The sequence below is a fragment of the Mustela putorius genome, unplaced genomic scaffold, assembly GCF_011764305.1.
Source record: "Mustela putorius furo isolate JIRA1106 unplaced genomic scaffold, ASM1176430v1.1 tig00000174_pilon_pilon_pilon, whole genome shotgun sequence".
NCBI classification, from domain to species: domain Eukaryota; kingdom Metazoa; phylum Chordata; class Mammalia; order Carnivora; family Mustelidae; genus Mustela; species Mustela putorius.
Window position 1 is genome coordinate 806,144 of NW_025421304.1, and position 25,591 is coordinate 831,734.

General features: G+C 40.1%; 1 protein-coding gene and 1 long non-coding RNA gene across 6 annotated transcripts in view; one reads left to right on the plus strand and one right to left on the minus strand.

Moving 5' to 3' along the window:
* The window catches only part of LOC101688321 (zinc finger protein 420), a 95,428-nt gene extending 77,112 nt beyond the window's left edge, over positions 1–18,316 (minus strand). The window contains exons 1-3 of one of the 3 annotated variants that reach the window (XM_045076529.1): positions 18,013–18,307; positions 1,060–1,127; positions 138–264 (exon numbers count right to left, since the gene is read on the minus strand). In XM_045076529.1, the coding sequence (XP_044932464.1) occupies positions 138–264; positions 1,060–1,068 (136 nt within the window). In that variant the 5' untranslated portion in view covers positions 1,069–1,127; positions 18,013–18,307. Of the gene's footprint in view, positions 1–137; positions 265–1,059; positions 1,128–18,012 lie in introns of those variants that run through there. The other 2 variants (XM_045076527.1, XM_045076528.1) reach the window with 2 other exon arrangements.
* Positions 18,317–18,453: 137 nt separating this feature from the next.
* LOC101687183 lies at positions 18,454–24,725 on the plus strand. 3 transcript variants are annotated; one of them, XR_200393.3, is made up of 4 exons: positions 18,454–18,568; positions 19,296–19,375; positions 21,347–21,478; positions 23,385–24,725. It is a non-coding gene; the product is annotated as an uncharacterized LOC101687183 (long non-coding RNA). The 3 variants fall into 3 exon arrangements; XR_001181630.2 differs by having other exon boundaries at positions 21,356–21,478; XR_001181629.2 differs by lacking the exon at positions 21,347–21,478.
* The last annotated feature ends 866 nt before the right edge of the window (positions 24,726–25,591 follow it).

Genomic DNA, 25,591 nt, shown 5'->3' on the forward strand with positions numbered 1-25,591 from the left:
AAGATAAAGGTACTCAATGGAGCTGTCCACTTTAAAGTCTATAAGCCACAAATAACTTGGGTGAAATTCAGCTAGGTACTTGAAATAGTTCCTAAATTTCACAAAGACTGAAGTCGAATTATTGGGACCAAACTCACCCAGTGAGACCAGGTTGCTATAGTTTTCTAACATCACATCTCTGTACAAGTCCTTTTGTTCCAAGTCCAGGCACTCCCACTCCTCCTGGGAAAAGTCTACGGCCACATCTTTGAACAACACCAATCTCTGAAATGACAAGTCCAGGTGTTAATGGCAAAATAAAGAAATATTATTTAAAAGTAATGAACACACAACACATACACAACACACAGTAATAAGAGGAGGAGAAAAGTATTACATACAGGGTCCAAAACAGTGAAAAATATGTTGAAGACAGAAGCTTGCAATGTGGGTAGGTAAAAGAAGGGAAGTAAGTGGGAAATACAGAGCACCTAAACTATTCTTGAACATTCCTATTACTCTATCACATAGCCTCTTGGGAACAGCAAAGGGAATGAACAAAAGCCAGGTAAATATAGTTTTATGATTAAATGAAATAATGTGTGTTAGCATAAAACACATGCAAATCCTCAAATAAACTGAAAGTTCCTTCCTCCCCGTCCTTTTAAAGAAGTGGGTGCCTGGGTGGCTCAGTCAGTTAAACATCTGCCTTCAGCTCAGGTCATGATCCTGGGGTCCTGGGATTGAGCCCCATGTCACACTCCCTACTCAGGAGAAAGCCTATTTCTCCTTCTCCCTCTGTGTAGTACCATCTCATCAAACCACATTCTGACAGGAGAGGTTCTACACTTTCCTCAAATACATTTCATGATTTGCAAATGGATCCCTAAAACACTATTAGAGAAGAGAAGGGCAGTTAAGAAAGACCTGGAACTCATTCCCATCATTCACTAGAATAAGAGTGAGCGGGAGAAGAAACACATGGTGAAGCAGAAAGTCTGTAAATAAGAACACTGACCATTCATATCCTAGAAAACAATGACTGTCTGATATAAAGGGGAAGAAGAAACATGAACTCACACAAGGCATGTCTTAGAACTGCAACTTATGAGTCCTCCTCTGGCTTCTCCTCACGGAGAAGTGCAGTCCTGAGAAGACAGGGAGAAAAAGGAAACCATGAAAAGAGGCCTACTTCTAAGTGACTAAGTTAAGTATCACCTCTTCTCATGATGCCTGGACCCTTCCACACCCCAAAATATATACTGAAATCTGCAGAAGCCTAAACGATCATCACCCCTTCCCCAATTCCAGAAAACAGAAATGTAGAAGAATTAATTTATGCTAAACCAGTACCAAATCCCCATGATGTTGTTAGGATTTCCTGACCTGGCCTTAGCAGTTCATCTTTTATAACCTAGAGGACCCTGATCCAAATTCACCCAAGTAGTACCCACCTAAAGGACACTGATGGGGCCCTCAGGCTTTGAAATCATTTGTATCTATACAGGCCAATTCCTAGGAAAAACACTTTCTAATTACTAAGATCTGCCTCTTTCTCCCAGTCTCAACATACTATATAGCTCAGGTGCTTTCCTGACTCCTTCTCACATTCCAATGCAAGAAAGCATGGTGAATGCAAAACACAGGCTTCATTTAGGCCACATAAAATCTCATTACACTTACCCAGTAACAAAGGAACAAGTCCAAAGCACTTTCTAACAGAAAACAACTGCCTATTGCACTGAATCATGGCCTTAGCTAAATTTTAGAACTCCGTTTAACATCATTCTGTCTCTAAATGTCCAGCTAAAGATGGTTTAAGAAAGTAGCTATAAGGGACACCTGGGTAGCTCAGTTGGTTGGACAACTGCCTTCGGCTCAGATCATGATCCCACAGTCCCGGAATCGAGTCCCGCATCAGACTCCCAACTCCATGGGGAGTCTGCTTCGCTCTCTGACCTTCTCGCTCATGCTCTCTCTCACTGTCTCTCTCTCAAATAAATAAATAAAATCTTAAAAAAAAAAAAAGAAAGTAGCTATACAAGAAATAATTTCCACCAAGCATATCATGTGCTCAATGCCTTAATCACATTAACATTTAATTGATTAGCAAACAGGTCTATGAATTTAACTACCACCACCACCACCACCACGATTCTCTACCCCCACCAGCTCTAGCATCTTCATTTCTTTTTCTAACAACTTACTAACCTAAAATTCACATTTCATAAATTCATACTCTTAAAAATAAAAGTGAATGGTTTTTAATATATTCACAGAAATGTGCCACCATCACCACTATCTAATTTTAGAATACTTTCATTATCCAAAAATAAAGCCCATAAGCATTAGCTATTATTCCATTCTCATTTCCCCAGATCCTGCAAACCACAATCTACTAATCTAATCTACTCTTGGCATCTATAGATTTGCCTATTCTACACATTTTGTATAAATGAAACTATACAGTATGTGTCTTTTGTGACTGGCTTCTTTCACATACAATAATGTTTCAAGGTTCATCTATGTTTCAGCAAGCATCAGAACTTCATGCCTACATATTGCCAAATAACATTCCAGTGTATGGATCTTTTCCTCCCATTCATCAGTTGATGCACATCTGCGCTGTTTACATCTTTTGTTACTATAAGTAATGCTATTGAGAACATTTAGCTATGTGTTTTTGTGTCGACATATATTTCATTTCTCTTAGATATACCTAGAAATGGATTTGTGGCATCATATGGTAACTCTATGTTTAACATTTTCAGGAACTTCCCAATTCTGTTCCAAAACACCTGCATCATCTTACAATTCCAGCAAAAATCTGTCAAAGTTCCAATTTTCCCACATTCTCACCACCTTTTGGGGTTATAGTCATTCTTGTAAATTTGAAGTGGTATATCACTGTGATTTTGATTTGCATTTCCCTGATGAAATTAACCATTTCTATCCCTTCTTTGGAAAAATATGTTTTCAAATTACTCATTTTGAAAATCTGGTTGTCTTTTTAATTGTTGCTTTGTAATAATTCCTCATATATCCTAAGTTACACTAAATCCTATATCCTAAAATATACTTCCTTAATTGAACATATAATCTGCATGCACATTTTGGTCCCATTTTGTGGATGGTAATCTCACTTATTTCATCGTGTCTTCTGAAGCTCAAAAGTTTTTAAATTTGCTAAAATCCGATTTATATAATTTTTGTTCCTTTGGTTGCTTGTGCTTTTGGTGTCATATAAAAGAAACCATTATCTAACCTAGGTAATGGAGATCTTTGTTTCCAAGGTTTTAGCTTTTTTTTTCCTTCAAGTTTTTATTTAAATTCCAGTTAATTAACATATAGTATAATATTAGTTTCAGGTATAGAATTTCATATTTTGTAACTTACATACAAAACCCAGTGTTCATCACAACAAATGCCCTCAATACCCATCACTCATTTAACCCATCCTCCCACCTATCTTCCCTCCAGTAACCATCAGTTTGTTCTCTATAGTGAACGATCTGTTTTCCAGTTAGCCCCCTTTTCCACTTTTTCTCCTATGTTCATCTATTTTGTTTCTTAAATTCCATATGAGTGAAATATGGTATTGTCTTTCTCTGACTGACTTACTTCAATTAGCCTAATACTATCAGCTCCACCGGTGTCATTGCAAATGGCAAGATTTCATTCATTTTTATGAATGAGAAATATTCCACTGGATATATATACCACATCTTCTTTATCCATTCATCAATCAATGGACATTTTGGTCCTTTCCATAATTTGGGTGCTGTTGATAATGCTGCAATAAACATCAGATGCGTGTATCCCTTTCTTTGGATCAGTATTTTTGTAGGTTTTTTTTTTTAAAGATTTTATTTATTTATTTGACAGACAGAGATCACAAGTAGGCAGAGAGGCAGACAGAGAGAGAGGAGGAAGCAGGATTCCCACCGAGCCAAGAGCCCAATGTGGGGCTGGATCTCAGGATCCCTGGGATCACGACCTGAGCCAAAAGCAGAGGCTTTAACCCACTGAGCCACCCAGGCACCCCAGCATTTTTGTATCCTTTGGGTAAATACGTAATAGTGCAATTGCTGGGTCATAGAGTAGCTCTATCTTTAACTTTTTGACGAATCTCAATACTGTTTTCCAGAGTGGTTACACCAGTTTGCACCCACCAACAGTATAAAAGGGTTCCCCTTTTTTCTCATCCTTGCCCAACACCTGTTGTTTCTTGCATTGTCAAGTATAGCCATTCCAGCTGGTGTGAGGCGATATCTCATTGTAGTTTTGATTTGTATTTCCCTGATGATGAGTGATGCTGAACATCTTTTCATGTGTCTATTAGCCATCTGGGTGTCTTCCTTGAAAAAGTGGTCTATTCATGTCTTCTCCCCATTTCTTAACTGGATTATTTGTTTTTTGGGTGTTGAGTTTGGTTAAGTTCTTCAAAGATTTTGGATACTAACCCTAGATATGTCATTTGCAAATATCTTCTGCTCCATAAGCTGCCTTTTACTTTGTTGATTGTTTCCTTTGCTGTGCAGAAGTTTTATTTTGATGAAGTCCCAACAGTTCATTTATGCTTTTGTTTCCTTTGACTCAGGAGACCTATCTAGTAAGAAATTGCTAGAGCCAATGTCCAAAGGGTTACTGTCTGTGTTCTGCTCTAGGATTTTGATGGATTCTTGTCTCACATTTACATCTTTCATCCATTTTGAATTAATCTTCGTATGTGGTGCGAGAAAGTGGTCCGGTTTCATTCTTATGCATGTGGCTGTCCCATTTTCCCAACACTATTTGTTGAAGGGACTTTTTCCCATTGGATATTCTCTCCTGCTTTGTCAAAAATTAGCTGGCCATAGACTTGAGGGTCCATCTCTGGGTTCTCTATTCTGTTCCACTGGTCCCATGTGTCTGTTTTTGTGCCAGTACCATGCCACCTTGATGATTACAGCTTTGTAATACAGCTTGAAGCCCAGAATTGTGATGCCTCCAGATCTGGTTCTCCTTTTCAGCATTACTTTGGCTATTTGGGGTCTTTTCTGATTCCATACAAATTTTAGGATTGTTTGTTCCAGCTCTGTGAGAAATGCTGATGATATTTTGATAGGGAATATATTAAATGTGTAGATTGCTTTGGGTAGAATAGACATTCTAACAATATTCGTTCTTCCAATCCATGAGCATGGAACATTTTTCCATCTCTTTATGTCTCCCTCAATTTCCTTCATAAGTGTTCTACAGCTTTCAGAGTACAGATCTTTTACCTCCTTGGTTGGGCTTATTTCTTGGTATCTTATTATTTCTGGTGCAATTGTAAACGGGATCAATTCCTTGATTTCTCTTTCTGCTGCTCCACTGTTAGTGTATCAAAATGTAGCAGACTTCTGTGTGTTGATTTTATATCCTGCAACTCTGCCGAACTCCTGTATCAGTTCTAGCAATTTTTTGTTGGAGTCTTTTGGGTTTTCTACATAGAGTATCATGTTGTCTGCAAAGGGTGAAAATTTGACTTTTTCTTTGCCGATTTGGATATCTTTTATTTCTTTTTGTTGTCTGACTGTTTTGCTTATATATATATTTCCTACTATTTTCTGTTAATTGTTTTAAGTCTTAGATTTTTTTCTGCACCAGGATATAATGTCATTAGAGAAGTATGTGCGATTTGGGGTAACTTAGTAGAAATCCCAGTTCAAGGGCATTTTCTTCTTTGATACTGTGATGTGCAATGTTCTTAGTAACAGACTCTTTTTTGGGAGTAAGATTTTGTAGGAGTTTTTGACTAACTACAAAGTTAGAGAGTACAATTCCTCCGAAAACTACCCTCAACCGTGACATAAACGATAAGCTCCCCAAACCAACTAAAGCCAACTGACACTGAGAGTTTAAAACCACTCTCAAGCTCAAAATTCACTAGTACTCAGAACTCACTGGAAGCTACTGTGCTCACAGTTACAGTTTATTATAGGAAAAAAAGATACAAATTAAAATCAACTTAAAGAAGAAACACATTGGGAGAAATACCAAATATGGAACTTCCATGTCTTTTTTCATCGAGTCAGGATGTACTTCTCTCCTGACATCAATGTGTGATAAAATGCATAGAGTACTGCCAGCCATGCAAAGTCACCTGAGCCTCAATTTTTGAGTTTTTATGAGAGCTCTAGCTGTGGGAATGGCTCCTTAATTGACCACGTTATTAATCTGTGTCCAGGTCAATTGATACCATGTGACCCAAAGCCCCCATGCTTTGTAACACTGTTGTCCTTTCTCACATGGCCAACCACTACCCTAACACTATACAGGTGTGGCCAGTCCCCACCCTACAACATATTGTTAGATTATAATATGTGACCTAAGGCTTCCAAGCAAATGTATCACATTTCAAGGGCCCAGAGATTACCTCCCAAAAGTAGTAAAAAGCCCAGACCTCTCTTTGGCAAGGCCAAACTCTTGGCTACATAAATTCTGTCACTTCTGAATCTGTGACATTCTTTTGGTTCTGAAAAGGATTTAGTTTCCAACACTTGATTCCTTTTTCCCTTTCACAATCATCCTTAAAGGCATGCCTTTTCTTTTTATGTTGCCTTCCCTCTCCTCAAGGAGTGGGCATTTCCTAAGAATGCCATCTTTCAACTCACCATTTTCAAGAATCTTCCTTTCAATCAAAAGGCAATGCTCCAGTTTAATAGGATCAGTCATGTTGTCAGCATTTTCCCACTCAAGATGGACCTCTATGTTCATGGGATTAATTTATCCATTTCCCAACACTGCAATGTATCCCTTGCTTTTCTCTCCCTAACTCTTTAGTCTAGGATAGAAACCAGAGTTGATCTGCCTGTTTGGGATATATATTTCTCCACTTACATAAAAACTGAAGTTTATAGTAACCTCTAGCTCTAAATAAGGCTGTAGGCATAGGCTGTTATATGCAGTTTTAATTGTTTTCCTTGTTGATTCATATGGCTTTTAAGGTCCATTTGGGAAAATATAAGCCCTCCTAATTTCTTTCAATTCTTTCAAAATTATAGAGAGAAAATCCAGTGAAAATTGTGACATATAAAAACTGACCCAAGGGGGCACCTGGGTGGCTCAGTGGGTTAAGCCGCTGCCTTCGGCTCAGGTCATGATCTCAGGGTCCTGGGGTCGAGTCCCACATTGGGCTCTCTGCTCAGCAGGGAGCCTGCTTCCCCTCTCTCTCTCTGTCTGCCTCTCCATCTACTTGTGATTTCTCTCTATCAAATAAATAAATAAAATCTTTAAAAAAAAAAAAACTGACCCAGGGACGCCTGGGTGGCTCAGTTGGTTAAGCCGCTGCCTTCAGCTCAGGTCATGATCCCAGCGTCCTGGGATCGAGCCCTGCATCCAGGCTCCTTGCTTCTCCCTCCCCTTCCCACTCGTGCTCTCTGTCACTATCTCTTTATGTCTCTCTCTCATGTAAGTAAATAAAATCTTTAAAAAAAATGTAAAAATTGAAATAATTTAAGAAGTAACGACGCCTGGATTTTTCTAAAATTCAGGAGTTAGAGAAACTTACCAAGCTATAACCAAATTTATAGGTAATAAGGGAATAATATTTAACTACAAAAAATTATTTTAATTGGGAAAACACCATTAGCAATAGAAAAGTGACAATCTAGGAAAAGGCATTTGGAACATATTACAAAGAAAAGATTTTTAAAAAACATATAAAATAGCTTTATAAGCAGAAAATGAATACTCCTATAGAACAATGGTCAACATAAATGGACAGTTCATAGAAAAACAAATGCAGGGCGCCTGGGTGGCTCAGTGGGTTAAGCCGCTGCCTTCAGCTCAGGTCATGATCTCAGGGTCCTGGGATCCAGTCCCACATCGGGCTCTCTGCTCAGCAGGGAGCCTGCTTCCTCCTCTCTCTCTCCACTTGCCTCTCTGCCTACTTGTGATCTCTCTCTGTCAAATAAATAAATAAATAAATAAAATCTTTAAAAATAAAAAAAAAAACAAATGCAAATACACTAAAGAATATAAGGAGATGCTCAACTTTGCTCACTATAACAGAAATGTTAATTAAAATTACAGTGAGAGACCAAAGTCATTGGAAAATACCCAAAAGTTTGCCAGTGTATTCTGTTGGATGACCTATTGGAAAATAGTTGTAAAATACTGATGGAGTAAATGCACAACCTCAAAGGAAGGGAATTTAGCAATAACCAGGAAATTACAGAAGCATTTAAGCAGTGATCCAGTTGTCCCACTCCTTATAATTCCTTTCAAAGATAAGCTAGCAGGGCATCTGGGTAGCTCAGTCAGTTAAGCAACTGACTCTTGATATCAGCTCAGATCATGATCTCAGGGTCATGAAATTAAGCCCTGCATCAGGATCCGTGTTAAGCACGTGCTTGAGATTATCTCTCCCTCTCCTTCTGACCCTCCCCTACTCAGGTTCACTCTCTCTCCCTCTAAATAAAATCTTTTTTTTTAAAAAAGGAAAAAAATAAAACAAAGCTAGCAACATTCCAAAAGATAAATGTTGTTGAACTTTGGGTTTTCTTTTTTTACCTTTTTAAAGATTTTACTTATTTACTTGACAGAGATAAAGAGCACAAACAGGCAGACCAGCAGACAGACAGAGAGGGAGAAGCAGGCTCCCTGCTAAGCAGAGAGCTGGGCATGGGGCTCGTTCCAATGACACTAGGATCATGACCCAAATGCTAACTGAGCCACCCAGGTGTCCCTGAACTTTTTAAAATTTATATTATTTTGTTGATTTTCTTTTCTTAATAGCTTTAGAATACTTCCACATTTTGTCGTTTCCCAGTAGACAATCATATTATCAGCAAATCAATTTTCTGTTGCTTTCCAATGGTTTTACTCTAGTTTTAGTGCAGTGCTTATAATCTGAAATAAATGTTGAATAGAAGTAGAGCCATCACTCTTTTTTCCTGATTTTTACTTAAAGGCATACATTTTTTTAAAACAAGTTTGTTGGTTTTAATTTGAATCTCCCTGAGGGCTAGTGATGATGAACATTTTTTCATGTGTCTGATAGCCATTTGTATGTCTTCATTGGAGAAGTGTCCGTTCATATCTTCTGCACATTTTTTGATATGATTGTCTGTTTTGTGTGTGTTGAGTTTGAGGAGTTCATTATAGATCCTGGATATCAACCTTTTGTCTGTACTGTCATTTGCAACTATCTTCTCCCATTCCGTGGGTTGCCTCTTTGTTTTCTTGACTGTTTCCTTTGCTGTGCAGAAGCTTTTGATTTTGATGAAGTCCCAAAAGTTTATTTTCGCTTTTGTTTCCTTTGCCTTTGGAGACAAATCTTGAAAGAAGCTGCTGTGGCTGATATCGAAGAGATTACTGCCTATGTTCTCCTCTAGGATACTGATGGATTCTTGTCTCACACTGAGGTCTTTTATCCATTTTGAGTTTATCTTTGTGTATGGTGTAAGAGAATGGTCCAGTTTCATTCTTCTACATATAGCTGTCCAGTTTTCCCAGCACCATTTGTTGAAGAGACTGTCTTTTTTCCACTGTATATTTTTTCCTGTTTTGTCGAAGATTATTGAACCATAGAGTTGAGGGTCCATATTTGGGCTCTCTACTCTGTTCCACTAGTCTATGTGTCTGTTTTTATGCCAGTACCATGCTGTCTTGGTGATCACAGCTTTGTAATAAAGCTTGAAATCAGGTAATGTGATGCCCCCAGTTTTATTTTTGTTTTCAACATTTCCTGAGCAATTCGGGGTCTCTTCTGGTTCCATACAAATTTTAGGATTATTTGCTCCAGCTCTTTGAAAAATACCAGTGGAATTTTGATCGGAATGGCATTAAAAGTATACATTGCTCGAGGCAGTATAGACATTTTAACAATGTTTATTCTTCCGATCCAAGAGCATGGAATGGTCTTCCATCTTTTTGTGTCTTCTTCAATTTCTTTCATGAGTGTTCCCAGGTATCTTGTGGTTCTTGGTGCTATAGTAAATGGAATCAATTCTCTAATTTCCCTTTCTGTGTTTTCATTGTTAGTGTATAAGAAAGCCACTGATTTCTGTACATAGTATCCTGCCACGTTACTGAATTGCTGTATGAGTTCTAGTAGTTTGGGGGTGGAGTCTTTTGGGTTTTCCATATAAAGAATCATGTCATCTGCAAAGAGAGTTTGACTTCATCATTGCCAATTTGGATACCTTTTATTTCTCCTTGTTGTCTGATTGCTGTTGCTAGGACTTCTAATATTATGTTGAACAAGAGTGGTGAGAGTGAGCATCCTTGTCGTATTCCTGATCTCAACAGGAAGGCTGCAAGCTTTTTCCCATTGAGGATGATATTTGCTATGGGTCTTTCAATAGATAGATTTGATGAAGTTCAGGAATGTTCCTTCTATCCCTATACTTTGAAGCGTTTTAATCAGGAATGGATGCTGGATTTTGTCAAATGCTTTTTCTGCATCAATTGAGAGGACCATGTGGTTCTTCTCTCTTCTCATATTAATTTGTTCTATCACACTGATTGATTTGTGAATGTTGAACCATCCTGGTAGCCCGGAATGAATCCCACCTGGTCATGGTGGATAATCTTTTTAATGTGCTATTGGATCCTGTTTGCTAGGATCTTGTTGAGAATCTTAGCATCCATATTCATCAGTGATATTGGTCTGAAATACTCCATTTTGATAGGGTCTTTGCCTGGTTTGGGGATCAGGGTAATGCTGGCTTCATAGATAGAGTCTGGAAGTTTTCCTTCTGCTTCAATTTTTTGAAACAGCTTCAGGAGAATAGGTGTTATTTCTTCTTTGAAAGTTTGGTAGAATTCCCCAGGGGATCCATCAGATCCTGGGCTCTTGTTTTTTGGGAGGTTTTTGATCTGCTTCAATCTCGTTACTAGATATCGGTCTATTCAGATTGTCGATTTCTTCCTGATTCAATTGTGGGAGTTTATATTTTTCCAGGAATGCATCCATTTCATCTAGGTTGTTTAGCTTCCTCAATAAATTAAAAATAGAGCTTCCCTATGACCCTGCAATTACACTACTGGATATTTACCCCAAAGATACAGATGTAGTGAAAAGAAGGACCATCTATACCCCAATGTTTATAGCAGCAACGTCCACGGTCGCCAAACTGTGGAAAGAACCAAGATGCCCTTCAACGGACGAATAGATAAGGAAGATGTGGTCCATATACACTATGGAGTATTATGCCTCCATCAGAAAGGATGAATACCCAACTTTTGTAGCAACATGGATGGGACTGGAAGAGATTATGCTGAGTGAAATAAGTCAAGCAGAGAGAGTCAATTATCATATGGCTTCACTTATTTGTGGAGCATAACAAATATCATGGAGGACAAGGGGAGTTAAAGAGGAGAAGGGAGTTGGGGGAAATTGGAAGGGGAGGTGAACCATGAGAGACTATGGACTCTGAAAAACAATCTGAGGGGTTTGAAGCTGTGGGGGGTGGGAGATTGGGGAACCAGGTGGTGGGTATTAGAGAGGGCACAGATTGCATGGAGCACTGGGTATGGTGAAAAAACAATGAATAATGTTATGCTGAAAATAAAGAAAATTTTTTTTAATAAAATAAAATAGTAAAAAAAAAAGTTTGTTGAGATTTAATTCACTTACCATAGAATTCACATTTTTAAGTGTACAAGCCAATGGTTTTTAGTATATTCACAGACTCCACTACCACAATCAGTTTTAGAACATTTTCATTATCCCAGAAGAAAGCCTGCAACCATTAGTCATCATTCCTCCAGACTATTTTCCAAAGCAGCCACACCATATCATATTCTCTTTATATTTATATTCTCTTTATATTTTATATTATCACCAGTTCTGTATGAAGGTTCTATAATTTCTTGACCTTTTTTTTTCCTTTTAAGAGAGAGAACACATGCATGTAAGCGGGAGTTGGAATAGGGGGTAGAGGCTCCATGCTCAGGGCGGAGCCAACGCAGGGCTTGATCTCCCCACCCTGAGATCATGACCTGAACGAGAGTCCACTATGCCACCTAGGGGTCCCTCTTCACATTCTTCACTTTGTTTTGTTTGTTTGTTTTTAAGATATTATTTATTTATTTGATGCAGAGAGACAGTGAGAGAGGGAACACAACCAGGGGAGTGGAAGAGAGGAAAGCAGGCTTCCCACTGAGCAGGGAGCCTGACGTGGGACTCGATCCCAGGACCCTGGGATCACCAACAGAGCCAAAGGCAGATGCCTAATGACTGAGCCACCCAGGCACCTCTCTTCATATCCTTCTTAACATTTGTTACAATGTCTTTTCTATTGTAGCCATTTTAGTCGATATGAGTGATAGTGCACTGTGGTTTTGATTTGTATTTTCCTGATCCCTAAAGATGCTGATAATCTTGTCATATGCTTAATAGCAATTTATCTATCTTCTTTGGAGAAATGTTATTCAGATACTTAGGCCATTTTTAATTGAGTCACTTAACTTTTTATTATTAGGTTGTAATATATCTTTATATATGCTGGGCACAAGTCCCTCATCAGAAAAATGATTTGCAAGAATTCAGTCCCATAATATATGTGGGTTGTCTTTGACCTTCTTGACAAGTGCTGTTTGAAGCACCAAAATTTTTAATTTTGACGAAGTCCTTTTATCTACTTTTCATTTTGTTGCTTATGGTGTACATAAACACATCTAAAGCACACTAATGTGCTTTCTTACAGTAGATTTTAAAAGACAGAATAAACATAAGATAGAAAAAGTGACTACTTATAGGTAGAAAGTATAAACTGTGAAGGAAGAGATAAAATTAAACCTTGAGGTGCAGATTTGACTTTGGGGCCACATATTTACTTTATATAATTATAGGAAAAATTAAATTTTAAAAGAGCGATCTCTAAAAATTAAAAGTAAAACAAGCAAATCTGTGATTCCAACTTGTGACATAACATCTCACGAGGAACCATTCCAAATGACTCTAGCATATAGTAATTTGATTCCATATCCCCAGTGGAATATACCCTAAAGAACGAGAAGATAATATAATAAACAAAGATAACAAACAAAAACAGAAGACTGTTTTCAGTAGTCAAATCACTGAATATTATTATTTTGAGTGTTCTTCATAAAGTGTGGAATAAAGAATCGTAATATTTCTTCCAAATTATGTAAAATAAGAACTGTCATTTTCTGTTCCATGATCCTATCCAGAACACATTACATGAACTCATATCTCTAAGCTCTTTGGGGTTGTGACATTTATTTTTTAATCTTTTAAAAGATACATATATACTAGCTTTGTAAAGTCACAGAAACAATGATCAACCCAGTAGCGATGAAAGTCCTAGTACCTAGAATATAGTCTTGAAATGCTGTTTCCATTAATATGAAGGAGGCCTGAATCAGGAAATGAATAAGAACCTAGAACATGGTAATAATGCTTGATTTTTGGCTTTCTTTACATCTTATTTCAATTAAATTTAATTCAATACAATTCAAGTACTCTGGATCCCTGCCATGGGAAAAGTCCTATTTGGGGCATTATTCAGCCAATGAGTTCAGAAACAGAAGGTAGAAATGTGTAAGAATAAAATAACACATATTAATGTGAGCCTTCTGTTTTTCTTTTTCTCTCAAATGTAATCCAATAAATTCCATCTATCCATCTATTTATCCTGAATAAGTTATCAAGTCTATAAAAGCCCTTTCCACATTAAAGGTGAGGTTCTGACTAGAAATACTATTAGAAATCTGGCAACTGCTTGGAAACAAAATAACAGCATTTCTCTTTCATGGGTATTATAGGAAATTTGATTTCCATTAAGTGTGTGTTATGAAGGTATGTATGTGGGCAGCATTTGCTTAAAAATTGCAGCTGCCACCTACTCTCTAAAAATGAAATCATTTCTTTTTTTAAAAGATTTTATTTATTTGAGAGACAGAGTTAAAGAGTGAGAGCATAACAGGTGGGAGGGTCAGAGGGAGAAGCAGACGCCCCACTGAGCTGAGAGCCTGACGCAGGGCTCAGTCCCAGGACTCCAGGATCATGACCTGAGCCCAAGGCAGTTGGTCAATTGACTGACCCATCCAGGCACCCAAAATGAAATCAATTCTTTTAGCATTCACTAAATCAGATATTGAATTTCACCTTTTAAACTCTGCTCCTATTTGGTATGCCACTTGTCTGATTTTGGAAATACAGTTTTATTGGAACTTAGCCGCATCCTTCTGTTTATTATTATATATGGCTGCTTTCACTCTACAACAAACTTGAGTAGTTGCAACTCAGAATGTGTGTCCTATAAACCTAAAACACTAACTATATCACTCTTTGCAGAAATTTTATCAACTCCTGACTGAGAAGATCTACTGAAAACCAAGAAAGCAAAGACTAAGATCAAGTCAAAAGAACCTATGAGCCAACCCGAATAGGCTCCAAATGGTAAATACAGCACAATACTAATTTAAGTATACATAAATAAAACAACTGCAATAGACTAAAACATATAAGTATATAAAAATCCACACTTTTCTAATGAGAGTAAAAAATAACAATCACTGGTACCCAGGAAAGAATACTAGCAAACCATCATTTCATTATGGTTCATTACTTCCTCATTTTAAAAAAAATTGGTAATTTAGGGGGCGCCTGGGTGGCTCAGTGGGTTAAAGCCGCTGCCTTCGGCTAGGGTCATGATCCCAGGGTCCTGAGATCGAGCCCCACATCGGGCTCTCTGCTCGGCGGGGAGCCTGCTTCTTCCTCTCTCTCTGCCTGCCTCTCTGCCTACTTGTGATCTCTCTGTCAAATAAATAAATAAAATCTTTAAAAAAAAAAAAAACTGGTAATTTAGGAGAAAAAAAAATCTGTCCTGCCTCCCTTAAGGAATCTGTACCTCAAGGTAACCAATCAGTTCATAAAGAAAATTTTCACTATATATAATTATTCCAGTTAAATAATAAAAATATAATTAATTTGACTATAACTATTTAGCAATCCAATGAAATAATAATAGAAAATATCACAAAAAGAGGCAAGCAGACACTTCATGGAAGTATACATTAGCATTAGTGTAGTAACTGTGCCCAAAAAAAGGGTGGGGGGTGAAAATGGAGAGAACCCACCTGAACCAGATCGAGCCTCTACATCTAATCTCTAGCTAGAGAAATATAGAAAAAAATGTTAATGATGACATATTGTGGGAAATATCACTCTGGACAAATCACTCAGCTTCTTCAACAAATACGTTCCAAGGAGAGACAGAAAAAGAATAAGAATGAGGGGTGCCCAGGGGTGCCTGGGTGGCTCAGTCAGTTAAGTGTCTGCCTTCGGCTCAGGTCATGATGCCAGGGTCCTGGAATGGAGCCCCACATCAGGGTCCCCACTCACCAGAGAGCCTGCTTCTCTCTCTCCCTCTGTTGCTCCCCCAGCTTGCGTGCTCTCTCCCTGTCAAATAAAGAAAATCTTAAAAAAAGAAAAAAAAAGAATGAGGGCACCTGGGTGGCTCAATTGGTTGGGCATCTGATGCTTGGTTCCAGCTCCGGTGACGATCTGGTGGTCATGGGATCCGATTCTCTGTCTCCCTCTGCCCCTCCCCCCACCCAAATGCAAATTCTCTCTCTCTCTCTCAAATAAGTAAGAATAAGAAACTATAGATTAAAAAAAAAGAAACTATAGATTTTTAAAAATACTTTATTAAAAGACTTATGAACCAATCACAACACATGGATCACATGGATCTTATTTGGGCCCAGATTCAAAGAAATCTTGAAATTAAAAACAAAGTTATTTGCCTTGTGGGGAAATCTAAACTCCAACTGTAAATCTGATATTAAGGAAATACTACTTATTTTTTTAGGGAGAATAATGGTATTTGATTAAGTTTTTAAAAGACTATCATTTATACACACATTTATGGATGGAACAATACAGCTTCTGGTATGTGCTTCAAAATAATCCTAGGTAGGTAGACATACAAATTAAACAAGACCGGTCATGAGTCAGTTATTACTGAAGCTGAGCAAAGTGGTGCATAGACATTCATTACTGTTTTGTCTATTTTTGTACATGTTTGAATTTTTTACAATGAAGAGTTAAGGAAAATGGTGATCAGAGCTTAGTAAATTGATTCTACCACACATAAAAATCAGGTAACAACCGCATAGCTTGAAAAACCCTATAAAAGCATATTAACAATTTCCTTTAATTTTTCAACAACGAGCAAAATACCCCAAATAAAACATAAAATCAGAAAATATTGTTTAAAAAAGGGATAATGCAAGAGACAACACAGCAAAAACTATTAAAATTTAAAGTACACATAAACACCTGAGAAACTAGCATTCATTCTACCAACCAACTCATTGATAGGCTAAATGACATATATTCAAGGATATTTATCCCACCATTGTTTATAACAGCGAAAGATTCATAGCCAGCTGAAAGTTCATTAATAAGGATTAATTCTTAAAACTATGGAATTATGTAATACTGTGCAGCGATAAATGAAGTCCTTCATGTACTAATGGATGTACAGAATTCCCCTGGAAGTACTCAAGAACCTAGGCACACTGGTTGCCTTCTAAGAAGGAAAAGCTTGTGAGGGCAGGTATTGGGGGGGGGCAGCTGAGAAAGAGAATTCACTGTGTACTCTTTTGAACCTTTTAAATACTTAGAGGATGATCTCTTAAACAATAAATTGAAAATACTCAAAGTGAAAGCTTTCAAATTTCTCTCTGAGAGATGTATTTCATTCCTTCAAATCATTCAAAATCTTAGAAGGAGCAAAATGGGGTGGAATAACCTCTTTGGGGCCAGACTTTGGGTCCATTCCATTATTATTCTTTGGAATAGCCAGGCCCAAAGACCAAAATACTAAAAGCATCTTTGTTATGGAGTTTCAAAAGAAAGCAAGCAAATATTCCCATATCGTGAAAAACCAGAAAATACTTCAGAGATGAAAGAATAACAATTTACCTTGGATTAAACTCAGTTGTCCAACATCAGCTCTTCCCTTAGTCTCTGATCACCTGTATAAGCCAAGTCCATTAAATGGTAAGGGATAAAGAAGCATAAGAAAAAGGGATAAAGCCTTTCCTTGAGCCCAGACTGACATTTCCTCCTTTTCAGAAAAAAGGAGTACACTTGCGCAACCCCTGGGTACGAAATAACCAGACCTTCTTGCACAACCTACCGAAATTCTGAGCACCATGGAACTAGAATTTCTTGCACAGCCCCCAAGGACCCAAGATTAACTCTATAGCTGGCATCAAGTCCGCATGTGATCAAGAAACGTTACAAACCAGTGCGCCTGGGTGGCTCATTCGGGTCGGGTCAGGATCCCAGATTCCTGGGATCGAGCCCCCATCAGGCTGCTTGCTCAGCGGGGGGCCTGCTTCTCCTCTGCCTGCCATTCCCCCCTGCTTGAGCTTGCTCTCTCTCGCTCGGTCGGTGTGTCAAATAAGTAAATAAAATCTCTAAAAGAAAAGAAATGTCATGGACCACTGCACTCTCTTAAGTGATTAAACCCCTTTAAAAATCTCTGGACCCAAAATAAATAGCAAAACAAACAAAATCTCTGGGCCAGAAACCTGAAACTGGGCTTTGGACAAGAGTCGGCCTTCTTCCGGAGTGGTCAGCCTTCCTCAAAAGCAATTTGACTCCTTTCCAGTCAAAACTCTGGAGTATTGGCCTTTCCAGCCACCGATCTGGGTTTCTGCAACAACGCAGCCAGCCACAGAGACCCCACAACTACAAGCTTCCAGAAACCTTCAAACCCACAACTGGCCTCAGGGTGACCATTTCTCTATCATTGCTCCCCCCACCCCATTCGGCTCCCGGATAGACACAGTTGGGAGGCGCCAGACTCTTAAAAAGTCAACGACATAATTAAAGCAGTCTCACAGCTTTCGCAAGCACTCACACAGCTGGAGACATTATTACCACGCCTTTGTGAGGTCACACATAATCGTGCAGTCCCACAGGCACATTACGTCACACACTCACACAATAATGTGTGAAGGCCTGAGGATCCGCACGCGACCACTCTCGGTCCCCGCCCGGGCTAAGACGCGCCTCACCGTCAGCTTCCCCGGCGTCAGGCTCCCCGTCCGCCTCACCGGAGCGAACACACCGGCCGCGCTTCCTCCGCCGGGGCGCTGTGCAGTTCGCTCCAGCATAGCGGCGCCGACCACCTCAGAAGGAAGTGACGTTACCCCTGGAGGCCTCTGGAAAGTGTAGTCCAGAACACGAAAGACGCCCGAGAGCGTTCGACCCGAGTAATCGTCACCGGGCGCCAGCCTGCAACCGGGTGCTCCTCCACCCTTAAGACAAATCGCTGCGACCCCGCAGTCGCCGCAGCGCACCCGTCACCCCAACTCGCTTTCAGCTGGACGTTTATTTCCGCCCCGGGGACTTCTGGGACTTGTAGTGTCGCCTAGGAGCCCCGGAGGGCGGAGCGGGGCGACGGAGAATCCAGCCCAGCCTGGAGCTGGCTGCGGGAGATGACGCCGCATAGCCGGGAAGATCTGCGGAGGTGGAGATCCGACTCTGACCAGCGGAGAAATGCCTGGGCTCTAACTGCGGCCAGACTTAGTGGGGCAGGAGAGAGAGGTAGAGGGAAGTTTTAGTGCTGGTGTAAGTGTGTTTGCTTCGATTTATGATCTTGGGTGTGGTTGTGTTGCTGTGCCTGTTTTACGATTTAAAAAAAAAAAAAAAAAAAAGCTGAGTGTTTAAAGTAGTTTTTGAATGTCACATACAAAAAAGTGCCCAAATCATTAGAATAAAGCCGGATGCATTTTCATAGATTGTCCAGAGTTGTGTACTCGTGTAGCATCCCCGAAGTCCCCACCTGTCACCTGTAAAGGTCTCCATCTGATTTACAATATAGTTTTGCCTGATTTTGAACTTTACATAAATGCTAGCATATTGTATGTACACTTTTACCCCTTGAGTCTGACTTCCTTTGCCAAATTTTGTTTGTGAGATTAATTGGTAAAGTTTATTTATTCTCATTGTTGACGGTCTCGGCTTGTTTTCAGCTTGGGGCTACTAAGAATAGTGCTCCATGAACATTCTTGTTTGTAGTCTTTTGCTGTGTATATGTGTCATCTTGGTTACATATATATCCAGGAGAGGCATTGCTGGGTCATAGGTTACACATATGTTTAGCTATAGTAGATATTGCCAGACTTTTCTGAAGTGGTTCCCCTACTGTAATTCCACCAGCTCTGATTTATAGTTCGAATTGTTCCTCATCCTAGCACACTTAATATTGTATGCCTTTTGTTTTTTAAACTTTCTGGTGGGTGGGTGGTTGTTTTGAATTCCCTTGATGTATACATTTGTATATCTTCTGTAACAGGCAAAGATACTCAACCAGCTTTAGCATTTACTGTGGACAAACAAGAGAAGGTCCAAGAGGATTTAGATCCCCTTGCAGAGGTGTGTGTTGTATGTATTGGTGTCGATCCAACATCTTCAGTACTGCCTCTCTTTCCAAACCTTACCCCTTTAAGAAGAAATAGGAGGGGTGCCTGGGTGGCTCATTTGGTTAAGCCTCCAGCTCTTGATATCAGCTCAGGTCATGATCTCAGGGTTGAGAGCTGGAGTTCTTGACTCTGTGCTGAGTGTGGAGCCTGCTTAAGATTCTCTCTCTCTCCTTCTCCCTCTGCCCCTGGCCCCTTGTGCTTGCACACATGCATGGGCATACACACTCTCTCTCTTAAAAAAAGAAGAGAAGAGAAAAGCAAAGAAAGGAAAGGGAAAGAAAGGGAAAAAAAAAGAATAGGAAAGTGGTAAAGGCAGATTTTTAGACTCCATCCTGAAGAGGGACCCAAGGCCACATGCATTAGTCCAGGTAAGTTGGGGACTTGACAGTGACCAAGTTTGCCAAACATCTTAAGCCCTTACAGACCTTGGAATATAAGTTACTGTGATACCAGGAAATGCCCTTGGTCATGGTCAGAAAAATTACTTGAGCTGGATTTAGAAATCATTTTTCCAGTTGGACAGTATAACTTTATAGGTGGGTTCCTCTGGCCCAGTATCAGCTCAGGTGGTTGTAACTAATATTGCTGAGTGTACTTTGGAAATAGAGGTGTTAATTACAGGTAACAATTCTCTTGATCATAGGGATGTTCCCAACAAGGAAATACCACAATTAGAATCATAGTAGTAGCACAAACACACGACTCAGACCCTATAAGACCTCTCCAGTATGTTCACATAGTTATTGTGAAGCAGTACAGGAGACCAGGGAAGGGTATCAGGGGAGTAGAAGAGGTCAGAGGTCACTATAATGACCAAATAGTTAATGGAGCCAGAAGTTTTTAAAGAAACTGTATCACATAATAGCCCTCAGTGATCAGGGGGAAAATCCAGTATTATTTGGCACCTCACCATGGACTACCCCTCTCTATGTGGGAGTAATATACTGGCACATGCAGTTCTAGATATAACAATCACAGAATCCATAATGCAGACCAAAGGTGTCTATTTTGCAATTGTACACATTGCTAATGCCTTATCAGCATCCCATTGCCTCCTGAAGATTAGAGCCAATTTGCTTTCCCAGGTTCCACTTCCTTTATTTTATCATGTTGTCACAGGCTATCCTAAATTCTCCATAATTTATCACTAGTGGATAGGCTTAGGCCTCAAAAAAGGCTGAAATATCACCAGAGGTGTCCTGGTCAATTTCACTGATGGCATTATTCTGACTGAAAGGGCTAAAGACAGCATATAGACTGCCTTTCATGAGATGAGTCCATATCTGAACCAGAGCTGGAAGATTAGCATCCCAACAAGATACTGGGGCTAACCACACAAGTAAGCCTCTTGGGAACCATGTGGGCTGATGCTCAAAGAAAAAGCCCTAACCTTGTTAAAGAAAAACTGTAGGTCTTAAAACCTCTAGCAAACAAAATAAGGCACAACATCTGATAGGCTTGTTCGGGTATTGGAGGCAGTCCATACCTCACACAAGCTTGAGAATCTTGCTGAACCCATCGTACCAGATTGCTCAAGAGTCCCATCACTGTAGATACAGCCATATCAGAGGCAGTGTCTGGACCAGCACCTTAGGCTTCTTAGGAGCTTTGGAACATTAACATTCCTGAGTATTCCTGGGCCTGGTTCATGCACATATCAGCTAAGGTAAAAGCAGATGGGATGTAGTGGATCACTGCAGATGGGATGTAGTGGATCACTGCAGATTCAAAGAAAACTGCTTAAAACTATGTGTGGCGAAGAGAATTCTGCTTAATGGGGGGAGCTGTAGACTGTTGTGCCTCCCCTGGAAAATAGTCCCCCAAATGCACCTTGTTACATTTTCACTGACCCTGGGCAGTAGCCAATGGGCTGGCAATGTGGTGTGGTGCCTGGCAGTGGGACAACTGGATGATCAAATTTTAGCCTCTTTAGGAATGAAGAGTTATGGCAGCAGATTCCACAAGTCCCACATCCTGCTTGTGACCATGTGGATGTAAAGGACCTAGTAAAGATGAACATTAAGGGAATCCACAAGATGATCAGATAAGGACCCAGGTAAGGACCATATCCACCTGAATACCCCATTACACAGGGCATGAGAATTTATAATTCAAGACTGAGCCCAAAAATGAGACACAGTGATATCAGCTCATGAGGCCAAGAAAGCCCAGCAAATATGACCAGGCTGTCAACTATGCAGTTGAGTAGCAGAGAGATCTCTGGGACACATAACAAGGGGTACCAAAATAGGTTGGTCCTGGAAAATAGACCATATGGGCTCTCTACCTTCCACTCAAGGGTACTGCTGAGTATTGATGATAATAGACACCTTTTCAGCATCCAATACTTCCATCCCTGTCCATAGAGCAAATGGGTGGCCATACTATTCAAGGGCTCTAGCTGGACAGCATTACATAGTTATCTACTTGTATTCCCTAAACATATCCAGTCGGACAATAGTGCCACCTTACAACAACAACAACAACAAAAAAGCAGCAGTAGGCAGCAACCTGGGATATTCATTGGAACTTTCATGGCCGTGTCATAGCTAAGCAGCAAGTGCCATTGAAAGATTGAATGAGCTTTTAAAAATACTTTATTTATTTATTTGAGAGACAGAGAGAGAGAGAGAGAGAGAAGTAGCATGAGAGGGGAGAAGGTCAGAGGGAGAAGCAGACTCCCCCATGGAGCTGGGAGCCCAATGTGGGACTCAATCCTGGGACTCTGGGATCATGACCTGAGCCGAAGGCAGTCGCTTAACCAACTGAGCCACCCTGGTGCCCTGAATGGACTCTTAAAAGAGAAATTGGAAAAGATAATTGGACAACCAACCCCCACTCTCCGTGGAGCACACACTTAAGATGATCAATTTGGGCTCTAAATGTGGCAATTCCCCCAAAATGGTACCTTTCATTTAAATACGATGTGTACAGACTATACACCTGAAACTAACGATGTACTATATGTTGGTTAATTGAATTTAAAATGAATGAATGAATGAATGAATGAATGAGTGAAATGTTTAATTATGAGCAAGAGGAGGGAAAAGGTGGAGCAGGCTGTAAGAAACCCAATCCACATAATTAACTTCTCACTCTACATTTTCCTTCCCACACTTACCTCTGGAGAACGGGAGTGGAAAACTTTAACCTAGTACTTCTTTTGTCTCCTGGCTGTCCTTGCTGGATCTGGCAATTATGGATATTGATGACAATGATCATAAATATGAGGTTATGACTCCTAGGGTAATGTTGGCATGGCATACACATCAGAGAGTGGAAGTGGTTCTAGTATGTTCCAAGGTATAGAAAGAAATTGCAGAGGAACCCAGGGACCAGTTATGCCATATGGGGTAAGACATGGGGAAGGTTGGGAAAAGAATGAAGTGATTGCTGCACGGATTGCTGGGGGAAGGGCAATCTTGTAGAAGAAAAGGAACAACTCTTATTGGGTAGAAACCACTTTAGATCCTTTAAGGTCTGGGTAGAAGTAAGGACAGGCGATCTGTCTCCGCTCTTATCCATGCCTCGCATCTGGCCGGTTAATCCCAAACTGCCACCATCATCTCAACTTAACTGTTGTTTTGTTTTGTCTTGTTTTGTTGTTTTTTTAAAGATTTTATTTATTTGTTTGACACAGAGAGAGAGAGAGAGAGAGATCACAAGTAGGCAGAGCAGCAGGCAGAGAGAAAGGGGGAAGCAGGCTCCCCGCTAAGCAGAGCCCGATGTGGGGCTTGATCCCAGGACCCTGAGACCATGACCTGAGCTGAAGGCAGAGGCTTAACCCACTGAGCCACCCAGGTGCCCCTCAACTTAACTGTTGACAAACAAGTGATAAACCTTCCAACAACTACTGACTTCAGAAAGTAAGAGCCTCTGCCTGAGATGACAGAACAAGGCTATCATTCTGGACATTGATATGATTTTCTCTAACCTATTCTAACTGCTTTCTTGTTTTTCAGACTATTGGTGATTCTAAACAAAGATGAGTGGTAATGACGACTGTATTTCCCTGGACTTCCTGCTGGCCAATATAGGCAATACATGGGCAATTTCTAATATTTCATGCTACAAATGATCAATTAATAAGTAGCAACCCATTTTCACCTTAGAAAGTAATGTGCCTCTCCCAGGTTGATCTTGATAGCAGCTGAGACATATTTAGCTGACTTGACTCCAGACTGGAAGTTGTAGTTGTGGTCACTATGTTGCTTAGGACAACAGAACATATTTGGTCCAAGCCCTTATCTGTAAAATTAATTAGAGTAGCCCACAGGGTAGCCCACAATCCTGAGAATGCTTAGCTGGATACTGAAAGGTCAGAGGGTCGAGTTGTAGGGAACAGCCCCACCATGGCAACTTGGCCACCTTGCCTGCACCCATGCAGGCAAAGTCTTGAAATATAGCTTATTTGAGTCTTGGCAGAATGTCTTATGATTCTCCCGAAACATGAGAGAATGGGAGACCATTAAAGGAGAGAGATAAGACTATCTCCCATTTGCCTCTATATGTCAGACCTTGGGAGACTGTTCTGCGAGTTTCTCATCACCATCCAGGTTCTGGTGAAGTATGGGGCTTTCTGCCCAATGTCCACCTCTCAGGATAGAGCTGAAACAAAACAAAACAAAAATTATTATAAAAGCATTGAAAAAAATACTGAACTACTTAGCTGTAGTCTAGGACTGACTCCTCAGCCATCCATGATACCCCATTGCAGTCACCTGGCCCCTTTAGCTTAATCAAGGTGTTAGCTGGCCTGAGTTCTCATTTAGTGGATCTGGAAAAAATCTACTTCCAACCTCATTCTTTTTTTTTTTTTAAGATTTATTTATTTATTTGACAGACAGAGATCACAAGTAGTGAGAGAGGCAGGCAGAGAGAGAGGAGGAAGCGGCTCCCTGCTGAGCAGAGAGCCTGATTCGGGGCTTGATCCCAGGACCCTGGGATCATGACCTGAGCCGAAGGCAGAGGCTTTAACCCACAGAGCCACCCAGGCGCCCCCCAACCTCATTCTTGAGGGCAGATTTCAGTTCCTTGTGTTGCGAGACCAAAGTCCCTATTTCCTAACTGGCTGTCAGCTGGAGACTACTCTCAGATATTTTCCAAATGGTCCCCACAGACAGAATAGTACTCAGCCAGGAAAAAAAATGAAACCTTGCCATTTCCAATGATGTGGTTGGAGTTAGAGAGTAGTGTGCTAAGTGAAATGTCAGAGAAAAACAAATGCCATATGATTTCATTCATATGTGGAATTTAAGAAACAAAACAAACAACCATAGGGAAAAAAGGAGAGGGGAAAACCAAGAAAGAGACTCTCAGCTATAGTGAATTAATTGATGGTTACCAGAGGAGAGGTGGGGGGGATGGGCTAAATGGGTGATGGGGATTAAAGAGGGCACTGGGTGTTGTATGTAAGCAGTGAACAACTAAATTGTACACCTGAAGCTAATATTACACTGTATGAAATAGCTGGAATTTAAATAAATACTTAAAAAAAGATCAGGTGGTTTCTTTTGCTATGGGTAATTTGTTTTTGGTTTTTTGTTTGTTTTTATTTATTTTTTTTAAGATTTTATTTATTTATTTGACAGAGAGAGATCACAAGTAGGCAGAGAGAGAGAGAGGAGGAAGCAGGCTCCCTGCCGAGCAGAGAGCCCGATGCGGGACTCGATCCTGGGACGCGAGATCATGACCTGAGCCGAAGGCAGCGGCTTAACCCACTGAGCCACCCAGGTGCCCCATGTTTTTATTTTTTTTTAATTTATTTTCAGCTTAACAGTATTCATTGTTTTTGTACCACACCCAGTGCTCCATGCAATCCGTGCCCTCTATAATACCCACCACCTGGTACCCCGACCTCCCACCCCCCGCCCCTTCAAAACCCTCAGATTGTTTTTCAGAGTCCATGAACTACAAACAAAAACCTTCCCACATTCTTTGAATTCATAAAGTTTCTCACCATTATAAATTCTCTGATGTTGAGAAAGTCTTAAGGAATGATGAAATGCCTTTCTACACTCCTTACATCCAAAGGGTTTCTCACCAGTAATCCTCTGATGCCAGATAATGGCAGAGCTACTACTAAAGGCCTTCCCACATTCCTTACTTCATAGGGTTTCTCACCCATATGAATTCTTCATTGTTGACTAAGGTCTGAAGGGTGATAAAA